The sequence below is a fragment of the Bos taurus genome, chromosome 19 (genome assembly GCF_002263795.3).
Source record: "Bos taurus isolate L1 Dominette 01449 registration number 42190680 breed Hereford chromosome 19, ARS-UCD2.0, whole genome shotgun sequence".
In the NCBI taxonomy this organism is placed as follows: domain Eukaryota; kingdom Metazoa; phylum Chordata; class Mammalia; order Artiodactyla; family Bovidae; genus Bos; species Bos taurus.
In genome coordinates this window covers 54,024,504-54,049,017 of record NC_037346.1, presented here as the reverse complement: position 1 = coordinate 54,049,017, position 24,514 = coordinate 54,024,504, and the positions used below count along the sequence as shown (strand labels likewise).

The following is a 24,514-nucleotide window of genomic DNA, read 5'->3' as shown; positions in this document are numbered from 1 at the left end:
AAGAGGAATGTCATCTATATTCACTTTGTATGTTTTGGGAGAGAGAGCTGTCCCACTGTGTGTAAGAAATGCCCTGTGCCTTTTTATGCTGTCCTCGAAAGTTTATGTACGTAAGTAGGTGCACTCCACGTTTCAGTTGCCTGACCTAGGATTTTACCATTTGTTTTGGGATGTTGCATTCAACACCAAAATCTTATTATGAGTCATCGAAATGCAGTAGAGCCTAGGGGCTCCCCGCCAGCCACCTGCCTGGACCCACGCGCTCCGTCCAGGACCCAGTACCATCTGGGTCAACCGTGGCATGTGGCCACAGCCAAGGACTGCTGCTCGCGCTCAACCCGTGACCCAGTTTGGGTGTCAGAAATATCCAAAGAGGGCTTCCCTGGTGGCTCAGTGGTTAAGAATCCAGCTGCCAACGCAGGAGACATGGGTTTGATCCTGGATCCAGGAAGATTCCACATGCCGAGGAGCAGCTACACCCGTGGGCCACAGCTACTGAGCGCAGGCGCCACAGCTGCTAAAGCCCGCGGGCCCGTGCTCTGCCACGGGGGAAGCCACCGCAGTGAGAAGCCCGAGCACTGCAACGAGAGAGCAGCCCCGGCTCGCCACAGCCAGAGAAAAGCCCTCGCAGCAATGAAAATTCAGCACAGCTAAAAATAAATATTTTTTTTAAAAAAATAAATATTCAGAGAGAAAAGAGTAGTGAAGGTCTTTAGTGAAGGTTTTTTGTTGGTCGTAGAAGAGCTGACTCATTTCAAAAGACCCCGATGCTGGGAAAGATTGAGGGCAGGAGGAGAAGGGGACAACGAAGGATGAGATGGTTGGGTGGCATCACCGACTCCCGACTCAATGGACATGGGCTTGGGTAGACTCTGGGAGTTGGTGATGGACAGGGAGGCCTGGTGTGCTGTGGTTCACGGGGTCACAAAGAGTCAGACACGACTGAGCGCCTGAACTGAGATGTTCTTTTGTTTCAGTAAAGTAGCCTTAAGTTTTTTTTGGGGGGGGATACAGACCATTTTTAAAGTCTTTATTGACTTACAATATTGCTTCTGTTCTATGTTTTGGTTTCCTGACCGAGAGACACGTGGGATCTTAGTTCCCCACCCAGGGATCGAACCCGCAGCCCCTGCATTGAAGGGGAAGTATTAACCCCTGGCCCTCCAGGGAAGCCCCAGCCTTAGATGACTGTGCATAGCGTCTTGTACGAGGACTGCTGAGGTGACGGCACTGGCTACAGCAGCAGCAGCCTGTCCCCACGGGCTTCAGGCCGCAGTCAGGAGTCCGAGCACTTGGCACTGGCTCCCAGGCCCACCCCAGGATCGCCTGCCACGACCATAAGTTCAGCGCCAGTTCTGCTGTCTCATCGGGATTGTGAAGATATCCTCTTGAAGACCAGCCGAAACGTCCTTTGTGACTTCTGCTCAGAGACCAATGGAGCGAGTGTCTCCTCCTCTCTTACACTCCTAGGGGCCTCGGCCACATTTTACCGAGAAGACAGGACCCAGGTTGGCTCCGGAGGTCAAGACGGAAAGCTCCTGGCTCTGACCGGCCTCTCTAGAAGACCTAGGAAGAGAGCACGGGAGGACCAGCGTCAGGAGAAGAAGGGCTAAAGGAAGAGTGAAGCTCAGAACACGGACGATCAGAACACACGCGGCATCCTGAACTTGTGTAAACCTGGAGGCCACGACTCCACCAGGAGCTCGAGCCAGCCCTTTCCCGGGTGTTCACCTGGTCCCCTGTGAGTCCAGAGTCACCACAGGGGAGCAAACCATCCCAGCGCCTCACTGGAGAACAAGCTCAGTGCCACCGGGACGGCCGAAGGTGAGGCAGACTTCCTGGAGGAGGTGGCTCTTTCCTCCCAAGCCCAGGGAAAACGGGACACGTGGGAGCACAGAGGAGGATGAGTGACTGCCTCCTGGCCTGGAGCAGGGCCGGGCCCTGCTACCCACAGATGAAAAGGAGACTTGGTGTCTGGAATCAAGAGAAAAATTGGAGGCTCAGAACTGTACTGTTGTTTTTTTTTTAACTCATTCTGTCAACACTGTGGGAGAAGGCAAAGACGGCAGGATGCTCAGCGGGGAGAAGCCTGGTGTGTGGAGAAAGGACTTCTGAATGGGGAGAAAGGGTTGGGAAGGAGCCACCTTGGCCAGCCCTGATTCTAAGGACATAGGCCACAAGACCCGAGGAGCTGAGTGTGTGTTCACTGAGACAGGAAGGTGTTTCAAGAAGATTATTTGCAAGAATAGAGCACATGGGGTGGAACAAGAAGTCACATAGGAGTCGTGATGGAAACATGCGGTTAACTTACTAGCGTCTACACATCAGCTCTCCCAGCAGAAGTGCTGTCGACCGGCTTCGCCTGTGTGAGTGGTGAGCTCAGTCGTGTCCGACTCTGCACCCCCATGGACTGTAACCTGCCAGGCTCCTCTGTCCGTGGCCTTCTCCAGGGGAATCTTCCCAACCCAGGGATCAAACCCACGCCTCCTGCATCGGCAGGCAGTTTCTTACCACACCACCTGGGAAAACTTCCCTGAACGGCAGTCCCACGCTGCAGGTGTGACCCAGGAGCCTGGCTCCCCAGTCACCGTGAAATCCTGAAGCTTGTTTCCAAACACACCCCCGAAGTGCACAGAAGCTTCGGGCTTAAGTGACATTTCAGATACTGGTTCTCCGTCCTGACTGCATGTCAGAATTATCCAGAAATTTCTTAAAATCCCAGAACCCAGGGCACATCATAAATCCATTCCACCAGAGTCTCTGGTCGAGTGTACAGGCATCAGGGTCTTTAAATCTCCCCGGTTGATTCCACTGAGTGGCCAAGGCAGAGGTGGTGTCCGAGGGAGCCTGTTGGTAGGCTGAGACTGTCAGCCTCCCACCCACTGGAATTCAGCCACTTGCAAGAGCCCAGTGGGTCTCATTCGGCAGTTTACGCTTTTTTCTTTTTCTTTTTTTTTTTTTTAAAGCAAAACTGTTACGTGCCAGGCATGGTGCTAAGCACCATGGGACTGTGTCCCATTGTTCCAACAACCCCAAAAAGTGAGGAACAGGGACTGGGAGAGGTTATGGAATGTGCCAAGGCCATGAGCTGATGAGCATCAAACCCAGGCCCCTCTGACTCCACAGCCTTGCTCGGTCAGGGCCCCTCGGGCTCCATCACAGAATATTACAGCTGGAGGCTCGAGGCCACGTGTGTATCAGAAGCCACTGTGATGGGCGACGGACGTGCCTGGAAAGAGAACTGACTGGGACGGGGGCGGAGCTAGTGACTCTGGAATTTGAACCCCGCCGGCCAGGCAGCTGGGTGCCACAGCCCTGGGAAGAATCTCTTCTCTGGAAAACCTTGGCCTTGATCTTGAGGTCCTTCAACTGATTGGACAAGGCCCACACACATCGCGGGGGACAGTCTCCTTAAAGTCAGCTGACTGGGTGCTGGGCGCCTGCAGAATGCCTTCACAGCAACACCTCGGTTAGCGCTCAATGGCCAGGGACACCACCTGACTGGCACACGGTGCCTGCAGAAATGCCCGCAGGCTTCTGGCCCGTTTGTCAACAGCAGCTTGTCCTGACCTCAGTCGTTGCGAGGCAGGCAAAGTGAGCCCAGCCAGTCATAACTGGCGGCACCAGCTCAGACTGGACGTGGTCAGTTTATGATGTCCATCCATCCATCCAAAAGCGCTCTTCACATGGAGGTGGGCATCTGGGAGTGCTGGCCCTGAGAGCCCAGGTCAAGTCTCCCCACCCGACTTCACCCACCCAGCGGTGCTTATGCCCGGAACCGCAGCCAAGAGCCGCTGCCAGCTCCTCGCAGAGGTCCCCAAGCATCACCTGCCTGGTACTAGACACAAGCAAGAGTCCTGATGTCGGGTTCCCGAGAAAGTCAGGTGGCGTCTGTCCCGCACGTCTGCCAAATGCAGGAGCGCCCCCTCGACGTGGGACAGTCCTCAAAACAGGGACCATCTGGGGTTAGCATGGGCCCAGCTGGGAGTGTGGCAGATGGCAGAGGCGTCCCCATGGCCCACCTGCGCCCCCCAAGCCAGGCTTTGCTCCCCCAGGTTCCCCATGGAGATGAGGATTGAGGGCCTATTGCCGCTCTCCCATCCTTTCCCGCAGGGCTGCTCCCCCAGCTCCTGCGGACAGCGGGCCCTGGTCAGTGACAGCTCCGTCCCCTCCTCCCCACACCCTCGGGCCCACGGCCTCCCACGGGTTCCTCAAGCTCTGCCTGGCAGGACTGGGGTCACCTCACTCCGCCACAGGCCTGGACACTGGCTGCCCTTCCACCTGCCAAAGGCTCCTCTCTCCACAGCTCATTAGCAAATGACCCACCTTATTTCAGTTCAGTCACTCTGAACTGTCCAACATGTTCATGTCTGAACAGTTGTGTCCGACTCTTTGCAACCACATGGACTGCACTCCAGGCCTCCCTGTCCATCACCAACTCCCGGAGTTTACTCAAACACATGTCCATCGAGTCGGTGATGCCATCCAACCATCTCATCTTCTGTCGTCCCCTTCTCCTCCCACCTTCAATCTTTCCCAGCATCAGGGACTTTTCCAATGAGTCAGTTCTTCGCATCAGGTGGACAGAGTATTGGAGTTTCAGCTTCAGCGTCAGTCCTTCCAATGAATATTCAGGACTGATTTCCTTTAGGATGGACTGGTTGGATCTCCTTGCAGTCCAAGGGACTCTCAAGAGTCTTCTCCAACACCACAGTTCAAAAGCGTCAATTCTTCGGCACCCAGCTTTCTTTATAGTCCAACTCACATCCATACAAGACTACTGGAAAAACCATAGCTTTGAATAGACAGACCTTTGTTTGGCAAAGTAATGTCTCTGCTTTTTAATATGCTGTCTAGGTTGGTCATAGCTTTTCTTCCGAATGAAATGAAAAGACGCTTGCTCCTTGGAAGAAAAGCTATGACCCATCTCTGCTGCTGCTGCTGCTAAGTCGCTTCAGTCATGTCCGACTCTGTGCGACCCCATAGACGGCAGCCCACGAGGCTCCCCCGTCCCTGGGATTCTCCAGGCAAGAACACTGGAGTGGGTTGCCATTGCCTTCTCCAGTGCAGGAAAGTGAAAAGTGAAAGTGAAGTCGCTGAGTCTTGTCCGACTCTTAGCGACCCCATGGACTGCGGCCCACCAGGCTCCTCATCCATGGGATTTTCCAGGCAAGAGTACTGGAGTGGGGTGCCATTGCCTTCTCCGTGACCCACCTCAGTTCCTCCCTAAATTTGCCCTCCACCCAGTAACCACTGAAAGCATCACTTGATCATCCGCCACCACACATTCCGTATCTGTCCCCTGTACTCTTCCCCCCACCTCCCCACCTCACCACAGCCCCCAAGCAGGGCAGCCCCGGAGGCTGCAGTGTGGTGCATCCCTGCTACGAGGGCCTGCGCCAGCAGAGGGCGCCCTGCACTCAGCACTGAAGCCCTGCAGTCTGTTCCATCCAGAGCCCGGCACTGGGGGAGGCCACAGGGCTGGGCCTGGCCAGGAAGACAGCCTTGAAGAAAGAGGGAGAAACTGGAGGCAGAAGAATGCAGGCTGCAGGCCCCGGGGGCACAGCCATACCTGCGCACGCCTGGACAGGCCTGGGTACAAGCACAGACTCCCACAAGATAAGCCCATTTTGCAAAACATGTTTAATTAGAATAAATAAGAGTTCCGGGCAGGGTTCACAAGGGGTGCTCGGCCCCAGGTGGGCTGCAGAGCCTGCCCCCTGCCCCCATCCCCAGTTGTGTCCCAGCGGGGTCACTTCAGGCGGCATCTGCCTGCAGGGCCGCAGGAACCAGGCTGCCAGCCTGGCGCTCTTACTGGGCGTCCCAGCCGTCTGTGAGCAGGGCTGGGGGTGTCACGGCCTCCTCGGTTCTACCAGCCCTGCCAGAAAGGGAAGTCAGCGAGGGGCCCCCGGCCTCGGGCAGTGCGCGCCAGTCACCCCCTTAGGCCACAGGACGCCCTAGCAGCTTCCTCATGAGCTCTGAGAAGGGGAAGGAGCGGGAAGAGGCCAGGATTCACCACTGACACCTGGCCGAGGGTGACCCCAGGGACTGCAGCCCGCCAAGCTCCTCTGTCCATGGGATTCTCCAGCCAAAGACACTGGAGTGGGCTGCCATGCCCTCCTCCTGGCCAGGGTGTGGGGAGGATGTCTTATTAGATGGCTCATTCTAGGGTGGGGGGACTCCTGCTGCCCAGGGTGGGGATGGGGAGCCCCAAGGGCTTCCACCTGCAGACCTCAGCCAGCCCCCCTGGCTGGGTGGGGGCTGGGGAAGGGGGTGTGTGCATCCCCGAGTGTGTCTGTCTGTCCAGGCGGCAGGAAGATGTCTGAGTGTGCCTCCCCATCCCCGGACTTAAGCACAGGCAACAGATGCAGGGTGAGATGTGCGGCCGTGGGAGCAGGCCCTGCACTCCTGATGCAGCAGCATCTGGGGGCAGGATGTTCACCCCATGGCGAGAAAGGGGCGGGGCCTGAGGAGAAGGCCAGCTAGACCGACCCCCTGACTCATCAAGACAGGCGATGCAGAGAGGAGGAGGAAAAGGGTGTGAGAGACCCCAGCTCAACCCTGCCCCCTGCACACAGTTCACTTCCTTTTTTCCTTTCTCACCATACTTAAGTTCTCCTCCTGCCCCAAATGCCCCACACACCTGAGGAGAAAAGGGGGGGGAAGTGGACAGGGGAGTCCCAAGAAGTTAAGGGCCACCCGGGGAGGCCAGCAGCCACTCCCCAGCCCTGACTCCTGGAAGGAAGGGGCCTCTGTCCATTCCCTGCTCCCCCAACCTGCAGACTCCCCTCCCAGGCCCCTCACCTGCTCCTCTCCTTCCTCTCGTAGACACGCTGAAGCTTGTTGATCAAGAAGATTTTGTCCTCCCCCTCCTAGAAACACCAGAACACAGAGAGCAGCTGTCCACTGCATGTCTATCCAGAAGTGGCCTGCTCCAGTATGGCACTCGGAGGGGCTCTCAAAGATTTGACCCCGTGAACACGAAAAGTTTAAAGAAAGGAGACAGAGGTACCAAGCAAGAACGAGGGAAAACCGAGAACCCTACAGTGGGCACATGTATACACACACACACACACACACACACAGCTTAGCCTCCTAGCAGCCAATGTGAAAAGGGAAATGTGCTGATTCACACAGCGAGGGCTGCCACCAGAAACAAGCCTGACTCAATATATAACCGGTCCTGCTACTTAGTAAGTCTGCCCTGGGGAAATTACCTCCTCTCTGACCTCGGTCACTGTGTGCTTGGGTCATGGGGTTTGTATGGGTTTTCTATCATTGCGCTAATCGATTACAGAAAGTTAGTGGCTTAAAGCAACACAAATTCAACACCTTTCGGTTCTAGAGATCAGAAGTCTACAATAGGGCTTCTCTGGTGGCTCAGTGGTAAAGAATCCGCCTGTCAATGCAGGAGACACAAGTTCAAGCCCTGGTCAGGGAAGACCTCACATGTCATGGAGCAACTAAGCCTGTGCACCACAGCTATCGAGCCTGCGCTCTAGAGCCCAAGAACCGCAACTACTGAGTCCAAGCACCACAACTACTGAAGCCCGAGCACCCTGGAGCCCGTGCTCCGCAGCAAGAGTAGCCACCACAAAGAGAAGCCCACGCTGCAGCTAGAGAAAAGCCCAGCCACCACAAAGAGAAGCCCACGCTGCAGCTAGAGAAAAGCCCAGCAGCAACGAAGACCCAGCACAGCCAGACAGAAGGAAACAAAATTTTCTAAAGTCCACAGTGGTCTCACTGGGCTAAAATCAAGGAGTGAGGAGGGCTGGTTCCTTCTGGAGCCTCCAGGGAGAATCTGTCCTCGCCTTCTTCAGCTTCTGAGTCTGCCCACATCCCTGGGCTCACAGCCTCCTCCCATCTGCAGAGCCAGCAGCGTCCAGTCAAGTCTTTCTCACACCCTTTTCTCTGATACTAACTCTCCAACTTCCTTTTCTAAGGGCTTTATCATGCCCACCCAAATGATCCAGGACAATCTTCCCCACCTCCAGATCAGCGGATGGAATTACAGCAACTGTAATTCCATCTGCAATCCTGAACCCCCAACTCCAATGCCAGGTGACATGGCTCATTCACAGCTCCTGGGTTTAGGACAAGGACATCTTTGGGGCAGGGATCAACCAATACTTTGGCCACCAGATACGAAGAGCCAACTCATTGGAAAAGACCCTGATGATGGGAAAGATTGAGGGCAGGAGGAGAAGGGGGCGACAGAGGATGAGATGGTTGGATGGCATCACCGACTCAACAGATATGAGTTTAAGCAAACACTGGGAGATGGTGAAGGACAGGGAAGCTTGGCGTGCTGCAGTCCATGGGGTCGCAAAGACTTGGACGTGACTTAGCGACTAAACAACAACAACAAATCAGCCAACCCAGGGCTCTTTCGACAAATGACTGTGAAAAGTGCATAAAGGTTTAAAGTCGAGAACCGGGTTAAACACCCGGCAGACTTCAGGGCCCATGCAGCTCCAGGGTCAGACTGGGTTTCTGGTAGGGAGCCTTCACAAAGAGAAAACAGCAATTCTGCTCGAATGCGTCCTGGGTGCCAGGGACCCTGGCTCACCCAGGAAGATGCTGAGACAGACACACCTCCAAGATGGGTCCTCCCCATTTTCTCTCCACCGAGTTGGTGGGTACAGAGGGCCGTGCGCCTGAGTAAGCCGCCCTGCTCAGTCCCAGGAGAAGATGCTCCGAGTGCTGGCGGAGCTCAGACCAGCAGCCCCAGACTCAGAACCGGGCCCGTGCTCAGCCTTGGTGGGAGACGCCGCCCACCACGAGGGCCGCCTGGGGAACTGTCCTTCAGCTCCTAGAGGAACGGCAGGCGGAACAAGGTGAACCAGGGGTTCCCCTCTCAATGCCCCTGTGCATCCCGCCGGGCACCTCAGGTCCCGAAGATCGACACAGCAGAGCACGAGCCAGTTGGGAAAAACAACCCATTTCCAACAGCTGGGGCCAGGCAACCCCCCTCAGCCAAAACGCCCAGCCTGAGCCCTGCCTGCTGTTTGTAGAAGCATTGCATTGCTTACAACCCAATAAAAAGTGGAAGCAGTCCCCAGGGGATCCTCCCACTTGGAAAGACCTGACTCTGAGCCCCTGCACCAACCAGCCAGCAGCAGGCTCACACGAGCTGCAGCCCAGCCCGGTCCCGCCTTGGCTGACCCCCCGCAGTGGACCCTCAGGTCACTTCTAACGCAGGATGGCGGGGAGCTACCAGCCCTGATGTGACTGCCTGGGGAACACAGGCAGCAGCTGGCCCCAAGGTGGGCTCAAGCATTGAGTACACAAGGGAGAAACCGGAAAGGAAAGGGAGAAAAGGAAAAAAAAATAGCAGTGGGGAGAGTGATGTCGGGGCCCTGGGGACAAGGTCAGAGGCCACTGAGTATTCAGGGAGAACTGCTGTCACCGACACGTGCTCCTGAGCAGCCAGCCCAGACCTGGGCAGGGTAAGGACCAGGCGAAAGGCCCCTGCCGTCCAGGCAAACGCCAGCCCGAGTGACCCTGACTGTCAGGGCAGTGACTTGCCTCAAAGGTGATGGGAGGTCCAGTAACTGAGCAGGGAGGAGGGAGGGACAGCCCATGAGGCAGGGCTGGGCGACCTCTGGGGGACTGGGGGTGGGGGGGGCGGTCGTCGGAGAAGCACCTCTGGAGCCCTCCTCCCAGCGGGCTCTTTGCAGATGGGCAGCCTGGCTGCCTCCCATCTACAACTCTGATGAATACAAACTATGTATCTCAATTGATATAATTTGCTTAGCAAACAACCCCTTTCCACAGCCCAGATCCCGGGGAGGTGAAAAGCCTGGAGGGACCCTGGGTGGAGGGCTCAGAGGGGCACTCACGTTGCTGATTTGCTCCTTGAGGAGGCAGATGACCTTCCGCTGGCCCTTCACCACCTGGATGTTGAGGTAGATCACAGCCCTGCGGGAGACGGGCGGTCAGGCTGGGCCCCTCGAAGGAGCCCCGGGGGTGGCAGAAGCCAGGGACCCCGTCACTCACAGCAGCAGGGCTGACACCAGGTAGATGGGGAAGGTATCTTCCACCAGGTAGCGGTGGATCCAGGGCAGCCAGGAGACGCGGGGGCCCGCCTTCTCCAGGCGGCGCACCCACACCTTCCCCGCCTCATACATGGTGTCCAGGGTCCGGAAGGGGCCGCAGGTGCTTGAGGGCTTCACCCTGGGGGCAGAGGGTGGGCGGCGTGACCCCTGAGCCCGGGCAAAGGGCCGCTCCACACCACCCGAACCTCGGCCAGCAGTCAGAGCCTCGCCAGGCGGCCCTCCCCACACCCCAACCCCGGAGGCCAGGCGCCCACTCACTGCCAAACAGCGTAGCAGAGGAAAACGGCCGCGCCCAGGAAGGAGGGGAAGCAGAGCAGGGAGATGAAGACGGTGCTCATGTGGGACGCCTTCCAGGGCCTGCGGGGTGCCTGGCAGTTGGCCATCAGGCTGGCCTGGGGACAAAGGCTGCGTTTGGCCACCACCACCCTGCCATCCACCACCCCCACTCCCAGGCCTGGTGGGGCCTCCCAGAGCGAACAGGACCGAGGCCCGCTGTGGGCTGAGGGGGTGCTGCACTTCCAGCACCCTGAGCCCGGCTTCCAGCCTGAGCCAAGACCTCAGAACAGCCCGACAGAGAGGCAGACGCTTGAAATCCTAAGCCCGCAGGCTGGGGAGGGCCAGTGGGGCCACCTCCCCGTCTGCAGAGGGGAGACCAATGGACATGGGGGGATGCTTGGCCAGCTCACTTGTAAGCAGGAGGGATGCTACTCAAAGCCACCTCCATTGACTAAAGGTCTCCAGTGGGCCAGACGCACGCCCTGGGCTTTATAAACATCATCTCCAGCAGTGCCCCCTAGGGCACCATCCATGGGGTTTTTTTGTTTGTTTTATTGTTTAGTCACTAAAGCATGTCAGACTCTTTGTGACCCCACGGACTGTAGCCTGCCAGGCTCCTCTGTCCATGGGATCTCTCAGGTAAGGATACTGGAGTGGGTTCCCATTTCCTTCTCCAGGGGATCTTCCCGCCCCAGGGATCGAACCCATATCTCCCGCTCAGCAGGTGGATTCTTTACCACTGAGTCACCTGGGCAGCCCATATCCCCTGTGTACAGATGAGGAAACACGGGGAGCAGAGGAGAGGAGGTGCTGGTTCTGAGTGCCTCTGAGCCCCCGGCTGGAAGCCCTGACCTGTACACACGGGCACGTGGCGACAACCATAGACCCTAACGGGATGCTGCCAGCCTGCCAAAGGCAGAGATTCGGGGCCGGAAATCAGCTGGGGTCTGTGCGACTGACCCCAGAGGGTGGCCCTGGGCTGCCAGCCACATACCACCCAGGCCAGGGAAGAGTTCTAATGTCCTAGGGCTCCGTGTTGCCGGCCCAGTGGCCACCCTGGCTGCACACGCTCCCCAGGCCTGCTGCCCCCCGCGCCCCCACCCCCAGGACCCAGCAACACCTTTACCTTCTTAATGTAGAAGAGGAGCAGCAGTTTAATGATCTGCATGGCGGGCAGGAGCGGGGAAAAGAGGACCCCCAGCCTGAGGAGGGCGTGGAGAAGAGAGGGCTGCAGTCCAGGGTCTGGGGTCCTGATCCCCAGGCTGCTCCCCAGGCCCAGAACTGTCCCCCCAGGCCTGGCTCAGGATCAGACCTTGAGGAAAGCCCAGCAAGGGGACTGGAGCCTGGGTCCACTGGGGGCTGAGGGGTCAGGTCACTCCAGAATCCCAGGACTGGACCTTGCTGGGGCCTTGAGGGGGAAGGGGTCAGCCTCCCCGGGGGCTGGGCAATGGGACACACAAGGGAGATGCTCACCAAGTCAGGGTCTGCCCGTAAATCAGCTCCAGAACATTTCCTGCAATGTCGAACTCAGGCTTCCCCTTCCTCTTAAGCTGCTTCTCAGAGAAAAGCCTGGGGCAGAAGAGCCCAGGGGTCACTAAGGAGGACCGATCCCCGAGACCAGCCCGAGGGAGGCTGGGACCCCACCCTGACCTGCACGGCAAGCTGACGAGCCAGCCCACCCCTCCCAGTGCCCATCGATGTTGAGGGGAGACGGCGGACTGGGGTCCCACACGGAGGGGTCTGCACTGCAGCTGACTTAGTCTCTGTCCATTTTCTAAGCACGTGCGATACACCCCAGTGCAAACATGCACGTTGGCATCAAAGGTGTTACTGCTTTTTAAAAATCTTATTCCCTGGTGGCTCAGACGGTGAAGAATCTGCCTGTGATGAGGGAGACCCAGGTTCGATCCCTGGGTCAAAAACTTCCCCTGGAGAAGGGAAAGTATTCTTGCCTGGAAAATTCCATGGACAGAGAAGCCTGGCAGGCTGCAGTCCGTGGGGTTGCAAAGAGTTGGACACGACTGAGCAACTTTCACTCCCTCCCTGGTGAAAGTGAATTGAAAGTCGCTCAGTCGTGTCTGACTCTTTGCGACCCCATGGACTATACAGTCCATGGAATTCTCCAGGCCAGAATACTGGAGTGGGTATCCCTTCTCCAGCGGATCTTCCTGACTCAGGAATTAAACCAAGGTCTCCTGAATTGCAGGAGGATTCTTTCCCAGCTGAGCTATCAGATATGGCATCCCTCTTGGTGGCTCAGTGGTAAAGAATCCATCTGCCAGTGCAGGAGACACAGTTTGATTCCTGGCCCCGGAAGATCCCACATGCCATGAGGCAATTAAACCCGTGCGCCCCGACTACTGAGCCTGTGCTCTAGAGCCCGGGAGCCACGACTACTGAACCCACATGCCACAATCACTGAAGCCCCAAGCCCTAAAGCTTGTGTTCCACGGCAGAAGAAGCCGCTCCAGCGAGAAGCCTGCACACAGCAACGGAGACCCAGCACGGCCAAGGAAAAAAAAGATTTTCTAAAAAAATTATTTTTATTATTATTGAGGCCTCCCTGGTGGTCCAGTAGTTAAGACTCCACGTTTCCACTGCAGGGGGCAGGGGTTCGATCCCTGGTCGGGGAAGTTCTGCATGCCACAAGGTGCGGCCAAAAATAAAAATCAATCTTGAAAAAATTTTAAGTAAAAATCTTATTATTTTTAAATTCCAATGTTCTCAAAGAAAACACAAAAAAGAAGGAAATGACACCTGCCATGCTAGCACCCACAGCCAGGACGGCTGAACACATTCTTCCACTTTCTGTGCTTCCTCCCGACCCTTTTTTCCCTTGACGGATTAGACTACATGCATCATTTTGAAACCTGTTTTCCTTTCCGATCTAAAAATACGCTACATCCTGTTTTCTCAGGGTTTTTCTCAGTTTAACGATATTTTACAGAAGAGCTGTCATGGGTGGAAATTTGTGGTCCCAGTGTGGGGTCAGGTCCTGATTTTCAGAGGCCTGAGGACCGCCCAGGTGACCCCACCTCCACCACACACGCAGGGGAGGACGCTAGGAGCCCTTCTGCAGGGGACGCCCAGGTGCGGGGACCCAGCCCGCGGGCCTCACCTCCACACCAGCTCCCCCAGAAGCGTGTCCAGCAGCGTGAAGATGAAGTCCATCACCATGAGCCGGTACAGCTCCTGGCCCACGAAGTTCTCCCAGCACTGAAACGGAGGCGGCCTCAGCCCTCACCCTCCCCTGCCACCAGGGTGCCCCCAGGACGCTTGCGGACAGAGCCAGGGAAGGTCAGGCAAGGGCTGGCTGCTGTGAGGGGCCCGGGGAGCCCCAGGCCCCCACCAGCACCGCCCGGCCCACCCTCACCTGGTCCTTCAGGGTGCCCACCCTGCGGCCCAGCCAGTGGTAGCAAAGAATCCCCAAGGTGACCATCTTGAGGATGAGGTTCCTGCGGAAAAGGGTGGGTGCATGGGCTGAGGGCAGGGCGCCTGGGAGACAGAAGTCCCGCCCCAGAAACCCGCACCTGGCCCAGCTAGCCTCGCACCTGCAGATGGCCACGTACACCTCCAGCACTGGGGAGTCGTGCCGCTCCAGGGCGGCCAGGATGCGGAACAGGTAGGGGCCCCCCAGGTTGAGGAGGCAAACCACCAGGGGCAGGAGCAGCAGGACAGCCTCCCGCTCGGCGGACACTGGGCTCTGCTGGGGCGGGGCGGGGCGGGGCAGCGGTCCCCGGAGGGGCCCCAAGGACAGGGTCAGGTCCACTGCCGGGCCCGGCCGCGGAGGGGAAGGGGCTGCAGGGAGGGGTCTGGGGGGACAGAGCAGGTGCAGATGCAGGCACACCTCCCCCACCCCAGGCCCTGTGTTCAAACCGCACAGGAAGGGGGGCGGGAGGCGGAGAAGGGAGGATGGAACGCAGGTGTCGGAAAAAAAGTGAAAAGAGAAACCAAAAGACAAGAAAACAAAAGGACGTCATAATAGCGTTAGAACTAGAATGAGAACAAGGCCCGGGAGGCAAGTGTCCTCTGGAGGGGGCCGGGGCGGAGGGTGTGGGAGGCCAGGAGCCCCAGCTAATAAAGTGGGAGGCCCCGGCCTCCTCGGGGGCCGCCCGCGCCCTCTCCGCACCTTGATCATGAGCTCCGAGAACGTGTAGACAGCTAGGGTGCAGCCCAGAGTGGTGCCCAGACATAGCAGCCACACGAGCCCCAGCACAGCCACCCGTCGCAGCTGCCCGCACGCGCTCCGGCGGTGCTGGCGTGACTGCCATTCAGCCAGCAGCTCCTGCAGGTGACAGCGAGACTGTCCCCCAGGGCACAGACACGCGGGGACCTGCCCACGCGCGCACCACACCCCGGGGGGGCGCACGGAGCCGACACACGGGGAGGCTTGGGGTCGGGGGGGCCAGGGCTCACCTCCCGCCTGCCCCCGGTACCACGGCCTGTGGCTCCGTCAGAGGCCCCGTCTCCAGGGACGTGGCCTGCCCCCCACCTGCCTACTGAGCCGTGCTGCCTGCAGACAGCTGTTCCCTCACCGACTAGGAGCCATGGGACGCTCCCTGAGGGCCCGACAGCTGGGTCAAAACTGAGCGCCTGTGACTCGAATCCCACAGCAGGGACCCCCAACAGCAGAGAATCTTCCAGGAGGCCCAGCTCAGCCACCCTCTGGCCCAAAGGGCCATGGGCAAGGGACTGAGACCTCATTGTTCTCACTTGTACCCCAGGGCTACCGGGGGGTCTGGGAGTGCGGGCCAGCTGGCACAGCGGAGGCCTCTTCCTGCCAGGGCCGGAGGACACGGGGCCTTCAAGAAGAGGAAGCCCTTCTCGAAGGCCCACTGCAGGGCCCCAACTGGTGTTCCCCTGGACACGGGGGTGGCAGACCGTGGCCCCAGGGGGCTGTGAGCCCCCAGCTCACCTTCAGCTGGGTTCGGATGTTGTCGTGCTGAAGCCGGGTGGCCCATCTCTGGGTCACTTTGTAGTCCCAGGAACAGAAAACGGTGATGGCGTGGACCCCCGAGGTGCTGCCCACTCGGTAGCTCTCCCCGAAAGAGCGGGACATGCTGGGAGAAGCAGAGCCAGGCTTGGCAAAAGGCGAAGAGGCCGGGAGAAACAGATCTGACAAAGTGCACCGGCCACTCACAGGAGGCCCCCCGCCCCCGGCCAGTGCTGATGGGCCTCCGGCCACTCTCCCTGCCCCACCTCTAGCCCAGAGCTCTCAGCCTCCTGGGGTGGACCACCGCCCACCCTAGGTCAGACCTGTCCAGCAGGATGCCCAGCAGCCACAAAGGGCTAGAAATGGGGTCAGCTCCACTCCCCACCACCACGCCGGCTGCCTCCCACCCAGACGTGGCTAGAGAAGCTTCTGGCTTACCTCAGGACCTGTGCACTGCCTCTTCTGAGAACCAGAGTACCTTCCTCTGTCTTTCCCTGGCTGCCCTTATTTAACCTCCCTCTGTGGTACTAGGGCCACCCCCCTAGGAAGCTGGTCTGACTCCCATGCTCCATAACACCTGAGCAACGCAACAGTTTCCCAGCCTCTTCACTGGCCTGTCTTCTCCTGTACACAGCAAGCGTCTCAAGGATGTGCACCGAGCTCATTTATCTTCCTGCCCTGAGCAGAGCGCAGCAAATGTGTGTGGAGTGGATGGGTGTGTGGATGAAAGTATGGATGGAAGGAAGGATCTACGGATGCATGGTTGATAGATAGATGGATGGATAGAGTGATGATGGATGGATTGTTGTTGTTCAGACTCAGCTGTGTCCAACTTTGTGACCCCAAGGTGGACTGCAACAAGCCAAGCTTCCCAGTCCTTCTCTATCTCCCGGAGTTTGCTCAAACTCATGTCCCTACCATCCAACCATCTCATCCTGTGTTGCCCCCTTCTCCTCTTGCCTTCAATCTTTGGACGGATGAGTGGATGGGAAAATGGATGGGTGGGTAGCTAGATGGATGACTGGATGGGTGGCTGGATGGATGAAGAGATGATGAATGGATGGGTAGCCAGATGGATTAATGGATGGACAGATGAACGGATGAATGAACGGAGGGAGTGATGACGGATGGATAGGTAGACAGATAGATGAATGAATGAACAGATGGATGCATGGGTGGGTCAGTGATGCTCAGAACTGGGTTCACACGGCAGAGAGCCATTACCTGTAGACCAGAGTGATGCAGGTGATAAAGAAAGCTGCCCCCAGAGTGAAGAGGTAGGCCAGCGGCATGCTGTAGGGCAGGCTGCCCGCCTCGGGAGTGCACTGGCTGCCATCCAGTGGGGAGGCACAAGGCTGGTTCAACGTGGCGTTACTGTAGTAGCCGTAGTACATGACACTGTGGGTGAAGTAGCCCTGCGGAGAAAACGCCTGGCAGGGTCAGGGAGTCTGCCCTCCTGGCAGCTGACCCACCCTCAGGCTTGCAGGGCACCTAGAAGGCGGAGCGAGGAGAAAGGCAGACAGGAAAGGGCCAGAGAGCAGGCGGGGTGAGGGGAACACGGAGGTGAACGGAGGAGCGCGGCTGCCCTAGGGCTTCCAGGGTCTCAGGGAAAGCAAGGGAGCCAGAGCCACAGCAGGAGTTGGGGTGGGGGTGTAACGAGAGGGTGCCCCTGCTCGCCGCCCCCTCCCCGCCAAGCCTCACCCCGCCGGTGAGGAGCTCCAGGCCCGTGAAGGCGGGCACCGGGCCCGTGGGCGCAGGCGGGAAGGCGGCCTGCACGCCCACGATGAAGGCCAGCAGCGGCGGCAGCAGCAGGGTGTTGAAGGCCAGCAGGGTCTTGAGGAAGAGGAAGTAGGACAGGACGCTGGAGCCGAACCGGCCCCCGATCCGCTTCAGGGCGTAGTGCCAGGGCATCAGGGCCTGCAGCCCCGAGAGCAGCGCCAGCCCCAGGTTGTGCGAGGCCTGCGGGGACAGCGGCAGCACGGCTCTCAGGCGGGGCCGGGGCGGGGAGCCGGCCCCAACAGGACCGCAGTCCAGTCTGGGGCCCGGAGCGCAGGGGCGCCGTGAGGGGAGAAGGGAGGTCAGCCCCGGCCCGGAGCCAGGCTGGAGGCGTCACTTGGAGGGAGAAAGGACCCCCCCATCGCCCCCACTCCACTCCATCCCTTCCCTCCCGGGTACCCAGATGCTCCTACCAGGACACAGCTGTCACGGAGCTGGTCGCAGCAGGAGAGGAGCCCGCGGTGCCACTGGGCTCTGTGCTTGCCCCTTGGGGGCCGGCTCTCCTCCCTGGGGGCAGAGGCAGCGTCTGGGGTCGGTCCACTCCCTCCCCACCGGGGACCGCCATCATCCCCTGCCCCGCCCACCCGAGGAGGGGCGTCTGGGGGCCACCCGAGGTGGAGGGGCACTGACCGCAGGCCGCGTTTCTCAGCCAGGCTCAGGGGCATCCCCCGAAGCATGTGGTCCCGCTGGGCCGCTGTCAGGCCCTGGAGCTCCTTCACCAGGAGGCCCCGCTTCTCTGCAGGGGGAAGGAGGCGCGCTGAGGTTCCCGCGGCACCCTGCCCTCCCTCCTGCCGTGCGGCCGTCCCCTGCCACCCAGGCCTCTGCCTCCGGGCCAGGCCCACATGCCTGCCGGCCGTCACCCTCTCTTACCTCCACCCCCGGGAGCCCAGGACACAATCAAGTTCCCCGCATCTTCCAAGGCCCAGCCCAGTGCCCCTCTCCTTGACCCAAACTCCCCTCCTGGGGCCCCTCGAGCATCTTGCTCTGATCCCCCCATGCACTGGAGCCCTATATGCTCCCCCTACTCAGCAGCAATGGGGTCCCAGCCCCCCAGCCCCCCACCACTTCCCACTATGCCAAGCCCCGCTGGGGTCAGTAGAGGACGGCGGGGTCTGGAGATCTGGCCACCCCTCGGCCTCTCTCCTTTCATCCTCACACCCACTCTGGAAAGGGGATGCTATTTTAACTCCTCTTTCCAGATAAGAAATGACCGGAAAGCAGACACCCAGCCTGGTTCGCACAATAAAACTGGAACATTCACCCTGACCCCTGAGCTCACATCACCCTGCACTGCTCCATCACCTACCAGCTGGGGCCCTTGGGTAAACAGGGAGGGGAAACACAGGAGGGCCCCAGGAAGTGCCCAAGGCCCTGGGCGCTGCTGCCAGAGATCACTTGGTTGAAGACTGACCTGTGCGCTGGACCCTGCGCCTTCCTACAGCTTTTCTCTTTTGTTCCCCAACTCCCCCACACCAGCCTCCCAGATGCTCAGGGAAGCCAGGAGGCTCCCACCCCGGGGCCTTTGCACATGCCCCCATCAGCTCTAGTGTCACGTCCTCCAGGAAGCCTCCCAGGATTCCTCTAGGCTAGATGGGCGCTGCAACGCTCTCCTGCCAGGCACTTTTCCTCAGCTGCCCTTGTCTGAGCTTTGTTGTTGCTGTTCAGTCACCGGGTTGTGTCCAGCTCTTTGTGACCCCATGGACTGCAACACGCCAGGCCTCCCTGTCCCTCACCGTCTCCCAAAGTATGCCCATGTTCATGTCCATTGCATCAGCTACACCATCCAGCCATCACATCTCATCTCAATCTGAGTTTTCAGTTCAGTTCAGTTCAGTTCAGTCGCTCAGTCGTGTCCAACTCTTTGCGACCCCGTGAATCGCAGCACGCCAGGCCTCCCTGTCCATCACCAACTCCCGGAGTTCACTCAGACTCACATCCATCGAGTCAGTGATGCCATCCAGCCATCTCATCCTCTGTCGTCCCCTTCTCCTCCTGTCCCCAATCCCTCCCAGCATCAGTGTCTTTTCCAATGAGTCAACTCTTCGCATGAGGTGGCCAAAGTACTGGAGTTTCAGCTTCAGCATCATTCCTTCCAAAGAAATCCCAGGGCTGATCTCCTTCAGAATGGACTGGTTGGATCTCCTTAACCATCACTTATCCGTTTATTTGGTTCCTGTTTCACCAGATGATAAACTGCACGAGAACTGAATGGATATGCTCACCACCATCACATCCCAAAGCCAATACCAGCGTCTGTGACACTACAAACACTCGACAGACATTGTAGAGTGCCTGGCTGCTGAGTCAGATCCTGTGCAGCCGGAGAGGCCCATGCTTCTCTGTCCCAATGGCCGGGACACCAAGACCCTCCTGCACGCCTGCAAAGGGACCTCACTCCAGGGGACCTTCAGACAGCCCGCTGCACCCCAGCCCCCACCCCGCCAGCAGATGTCCTCCCCAGTGAGGCCCCGCCCCACCCCCACTCACCCTCCTCCTCCAGGACCGCAGAGTCCAGCTCCAGGTCGTACAGGCGGAGGCTGGGCCGGGCTGAGCGGCCCATGTCCCTGAGCTGCGGCCGGCCGGCCCTGCGACGCAGCTTCACCGTGCGGCTGTAGTACTGGGAGATGATGGCCCCACGGCTCCGGCCTGCAGAGGCCACTGGTCAGTGGAGGGATGCGGCCCCCTCACGTGGAGCAGGGACCACCACCCCCCACACACACACTGCTTCCCAGGACCCAGGAAAGTCCCTTCATAAGAGACCTCAAGCTCCACCGGTTCCCAAGAGCCTATTTTTATCCCCATGATGACTCTGGAGTCATTTTTTTAGAACCCAGCGAGGCTGCCTGGGGCTGGGCTGGGCCTCCAGGCAGCAGATAGGGTGAGGTGGGAGCAGAAGGGGCCCAGCTCTGGGATCTGTAGATCTTTAGCCAGAAACCCCAGCCCAGCCCAGGGTCCGAAGGAAAAGGGTCCCACTCACCAATGGTGCGACTGGGCATGCTGGCCAAGATGCGGAGCGTGGCCATGCTGTAGACGGGGGCACCCTCAGGCCCCAGCATGGTCTCGTGGTCGCTGCCTGTCCAGCAAAGTTAAGACTTGTCCAGAGGTTCTACGGATCCTGCCGGCCGGAGATCTCCCCGCCCAGCCCCCTCCCCAGGCCGCTAGGAGGGGCTTCCTCAGAGGGTGAGAGGCTCAGTGCCCTGCCCACCGCATCCCAGCACCTGGACAGGTGGGCTCACCTGAGGCCCCCAGGGCGCCAGTCTCCGGCTGCCTCTGCTGCAGCTCCAGCCCCTCCTCGGCCACCCAGCGGCTCTGCTCCTGGATGAGCTGGTGGAAGGAGTCATGCACTTCGCTCTCATCATAGGGGCTGGGCTCTTGGCTGCTGGATCCAGAACGGGGGATGTGGCGGGGAGGTCAGGCTGCTGCTGACCCAGTCCTCACCCCAGCAGCCTTCCCCCTCCAAAGGGCTGAGATCCAGCCCACCTCTCCCTGGGGGTGACACATCCCGGCCCCCAGCCCCACCCCAGAGCACCTACCCCTCTGGGTCCTCTGGGGTCTCGAGGACATTGAGGACAAAGGCTGGCGACTGGGACATGTCTGCAGCCCACTGCCAGCAAGTCCACAGCCCTAGCGCAGTTCAGAGCCTGGACACGGCCTCCAGAGCCTCCCGCTGCCCATCTGATGAGACAGGAAGCGTTACAGCAAAGTGAGCCTGGCACCCAGCCCCGCCACCCACTCCCTGGGGACCGTGGGAGGTGCCGCTTCCAGCCTGGGCTGCCTGAGCCCCAACCCTGCCCCCATCTACAGACAAACACGAAACACACGGTCACACGGTCCAGTGTTGTTAGTCACTCAGTCGTTCCCACTCTTTGTGACCTCCATGGACCGTAGCCCACCAGGATCCTCTGTCCATGGAATTCTCCAGGCAAGAATACTGGGGTAGGTGGCCATTTCCTTCTCCAGGGGACTTTTCCCAACCCAGGGATGAAATCCGGGTCTCCCGCACTGCAGGCAGATTCTTTGCCATCTGAGCCACCAGACAAACCCAAAGAATACTGGAGTGGGTTACCATGCCCTCCTCCAGGGGATCTTCCCAACCCAAGGATTGAACCTGCGTCTCTCAGGTCTCCTGCATTGGCAGGCAGGTTCTTTACCACTAGCGCCACCTGGGAAGCACCAGTGAGTGACCCGAGAAAAACCGCAGGCAGGAATGGACTGACAGGGAGACTCCTCCACCACCAGAGGGGAGGAGGGCGGTTAGGGAGGAAGGAAGGGAGGGGAGTCTGGGCAGTTCCCCACTGGTTTCCTCAGTGGCGCCATTCCTGCAGGAGGATGGGCAGGTGGGGGCCTGCGGATGCAGCTCTCCATTCCTAAGGTTCTGACCTGGGGAGTCCCCCTCTTGGGGAGAAAGGTCAGGACAGCTGGGGCCTTTCCTGTGCCCACCCGTGACCCCGCAGCACTTCCTCCTGCCAGAAATCTCACAGGATCCAGCGGCCTGGGCCCGCGCCCCTCACCCCTCACCAGCGCCGGACAGAACAGCAGACAGCATGGCCTCAGCTGCACCCCAGACTGCGTCCCCCCTCCACGGCGGTCACTCTGTGCCAAGCTGGGCACATCAAGGTCTCAGCCCTCCTGAGAGTTCCTTACATTCCATCACCTCGGGGCGGGCCTAGGCAGCTGGCTGGGGAGGGGGCTGGGCCTTAAACAGGCAGCCTTTGTCCAGCCTTTGTCCGGGCTCTGCTGTCACCCAGGACAACAGAACCAGGGTGGCCTTGTCCAGGCTCTCCACCCTGTGGGAGTAGGGCGGGGTGGGGGGGAGCGGGCTCCCAGCCACCAGCTGACGCCTGCAGGACTCTGCCCCAGCAAGACTGGGCCCAGCCCTCAGTCTGCCCTGTCCCCCACCCCCGCCCCTCTCCCCACCCTTAACGCCAGGGAGCTCAGCACTTAGGAAAGCTGGCTCAGCTCAAGGGGCTTCCTCAGGCGAGGCCGGGGTGCCCAGCCCACTAGGGCTGTGCCCAGACAGTGCCCCCGCTTGGGGGTGTCCAGTCTCAGAGCCCAGGCCCCACACAGCCCAAGCCCCCTCCCTTTCCTCCCACAGGAGCACAGTGTGGAGAAACCAGCAGAGGTCAGGGGTGGACTCTTGACTCGGCCTAAAAGGAAAAGTGGCTGGAGCCGGGGCTGAGAGTGCCCCCACAGTCTAGAGCGGGAATTCCTTCCAGGAAACACAGACCTTCCCAAGTTCTGAGCTACAGGCCTCTCCCACACACCCCTTCTCCAGGAGGGAGGAGCAGGGCGTGTGGGAGGTGCTCAGAGGCTGCGTGGGGGCTGGGGGCTCACCTGGGCACTGGCACCTGGGCACTGCTTTGGACTTCTGCCTGGGTGGTACCCAGGGCCCTGGTACCCTTGCCCAGGTGGGGACAAGTCGGGCAGGAGTTTCCGGGGCGCACCATTACTGAGCCCTGAGCTGGGTAGGGAGGTGCAGGGCCGGGCCCAGTCTCCAGAAACTCCACCCCAGCCGGAAGCGAGTCCTCTGGGGGCAGTTACCATCAAGGCAGAGTGGCAGCCACGCCTGCGAGCCCAGTGGCGGTGACAGCTCTGAGAGCCCCTGGACCCTCATCTGCCAGTCTCCCACCCCCTCACTTTCGATCAGTGGTACCTACGGGGGCCTCTACCCCTTCCCTGCCGGAGAAACAAAAACCGCTGCCCTCCCCCTGAAGCACCTGCAGGGGCGAGGGGGAGGGGCGGGTGGTGCAGTGGGATCAGCCGGTCCCCCAGCGGGACCCTCCGCAAAACTCAGGGAGATACAGAAGAACCGCGGGAGGGAACTCAGTGCCTAGTGGTCTCAGAGTCCCAAAGGAACTTGGAGGGGGTCTAGCTGGTGGCCTCAAGGGAACTGGATGGGGTTGGGAGGGGGCGGGGACCACCCCTAAGCCGCAGAGTTATCGCTCCGCCCCACCAGGGTCCCACATCCTGGCCGCTTACCTGGGGGGCGCTGGGGAGCGGGGACGGGCGGCGACTCACCTGTCCCCCGCCCCTGCCCAGCAAGGGCCGCCGGGAACTGTGTTCGGACTCCACCAACTGCGGGAGGGACCGAGAGGTCAGAGGGAGCAAGTGGACAACCCGAGACGAGGCAGACCTGGCGGAGCCACAGAACTGCACCGCCCAGCCCGGCCCACGTGGTGACCCGCCTCCGATAAGTCACGTGACCCGACGGCGGGGTTGGGGGGGGGCGCCCCGCTTCTCCTGCCCATCGAGCCCTCGACGAACTGTGCCCTCTCCCCGCCAGCTTTCGACCCTTATCCTCACCCACCCAGAGGTCTGAGCAGGATGAAGGCGGCCGAGTATCTAGAAGCCTTCTAGTCTCTGGTCGAAGCCAATTTCTGTGGGACTCAGTTTCCCCAAGTTTCAAACGGGGACAGTAATCGCAGACCTGCCCGCTTCTCAGAGCGATGATCAAAATAACACCAGGCAGCAAAACCACACGAATGGGGCCGGCCCTGCCACACCAGATTGGGTAACCCCTTCCTCCTGCACAGCCTCCGGCAACTCCCGCAAACTGTCTGGTGGAACCTGGGGCTTATCTCCGCCCCAGTCTGGGCGTGGCTTTTGCTGTTTCTCCCGCCGAGTTCCGGCACACTTCCTGTGTGCTAGATGGGGACTGTCCCCATTCCTATTTGCTCAGTTATTCCCCCACAAGGCAGGGTGGGGGGCACCGGTGACCCTAGTTCAGAGATGAGGAAGCAGGCTGAGTGGTCAGTCAGCCTCCAGGGGGGTCATCCACCACGACCTGAATCTTGTCCACCCAGGAACTCTACCTAGAAAGCTGACCTCGAGAGAGTCCGGGAGAGGGCCAGAGGAGAGTCCCCTGGGTTTGAGAAAAGGGTGGCCTCTGGACAGTGGTGGGAGCCATTCTTGGCTGGGAGAAGCCTGGGAAGGTGGGCAGTGAAAGTGAGCTGGAAGGCAGAAAGGAAGGAGAGGGCCCTCCTGGAGGGGAGGACAGGTAGGCCAAGCCAGGATGTCCACACAGAGTCTACCTCCGGCTGGGTCTTGGCGCAAGCACCTCAGCATGGAGAACAAGCCCTGCCTAGTCCCTGCCTCTCCCTGCCAACACTGTTCCCCGCCCTGCACGCCCATGCTCCAGCTTGTTGTATTTGCACAATCCCAGGCCCAACTTGAAAGTCACCTCTTCCATGGAGTCTTCTGGGATTGACCCCTGTTGGAGCATGTGGTACTTTCTATTGACATGTACATTTGCCAGTCCATTTCACAGCTCTCGGGCCCCTCTCTGTGCTCACTGTGTGCCCAGCACCAGCACGCAGCCTGGGGCATAGAGGAGGGGTCTGGAAAACCAGGAAGGGGACTGCGCAGAGAGGCAGGAAAACCTCTGAGCTCCTTAGAAATGACGGGGTCCTGAAGGAGGTGGAGAGGGAGAAAAAGCAAGGGCAGGATCGCGGGGCCTCCCACGGGGTCCCAG

At 59.6% G+C, this 24,514-nt stretch overlaps 1 protein-coding gene and 1 non-coding gene across 17 annotated transcripts; both read right to left on the bottom strand.

Annotated features, from left to right (window-relative positions):
- Window positions 1–943: 943 nt before the first annotated feature.
- On the bottom strand, window positions 944–24,511 carry TMC6 (transmembrane channel like 6). 16 transcript variants are annotated; one of them, XM_059877835.1, is made up of 22 exons: window positions 23,351–24,511; window positions 23,023–23,118; window positions 20,577–20,718; window positions 20,280–20,422; window positions 20,021–20,116; window positions 19,531–19,689; window positions 17,674–17,779; window positions 17,457–17,550; window positions 16,969–17,226; window positions 16,492–16,682; window positions 15,250–15,394; window positions 14,464–14,619; window positions 13,886–14,040; window positions 13,708–13,789; window positions 13,453–13,550; window positions 11,808–11,903; window positions 11,461–11,536; window positions 10,317–10,450; window positions 10,000–10,176; window positions 9,843–9,921; window positions 6,805–6,872; window positions 944–1,566 (listed from the first exon to the last, which is right to left on the bottom strand). In XM_059877835.1, the coding sequence occupies exons 3-22, from the start codon at window positions 20,633–20,635 to the stop codon at window positions 1,467–1,469; spliced, it is 2,472 nt and encodes an 823-aa protein (XP_059733818.1). In that variant the 5' UTR covers window positions 20,636–20,718; window positions 23,023–23,118; window positions 23,351–24,511; the 3' UTR covers window positions 944–1,466.
- MIR2348 (microRNA mir-2348) lies at window positions 10,177–10,255 on the bottom strand. Its single transcript, NR_031289.1, has one exon. It is a non-coding gene; the product is annotated as a microRNA mir-2348 (primary transcript).
- Window positions 24,512–24,514: the final 3 nt, after the last annotated feature.

Coding starts and splice junctions, on each gene's coding strand:
- TMC6 (XM_059877835.1), bottom strand. CDS start 20,635: ATGTCCCAGTCGCCAGCCTTTGTCCTCAATGTCCTCGAGACCCCAGAG. Junction 19,690..20,020: donor CATGCCCAGTCGCACCATTG/GTGAGTGGGACC, acceptor TGGCCTCTGCAG/GCCGGAGCCGTGGGGCCATC. Junction 14,620..15,249: donor ACATCCGAACCCAGCTGAAG/GTGAGCTGGGGG, acceptor TGTCACCTGCAG/GAGCTGCTGGCTGAATGGCA.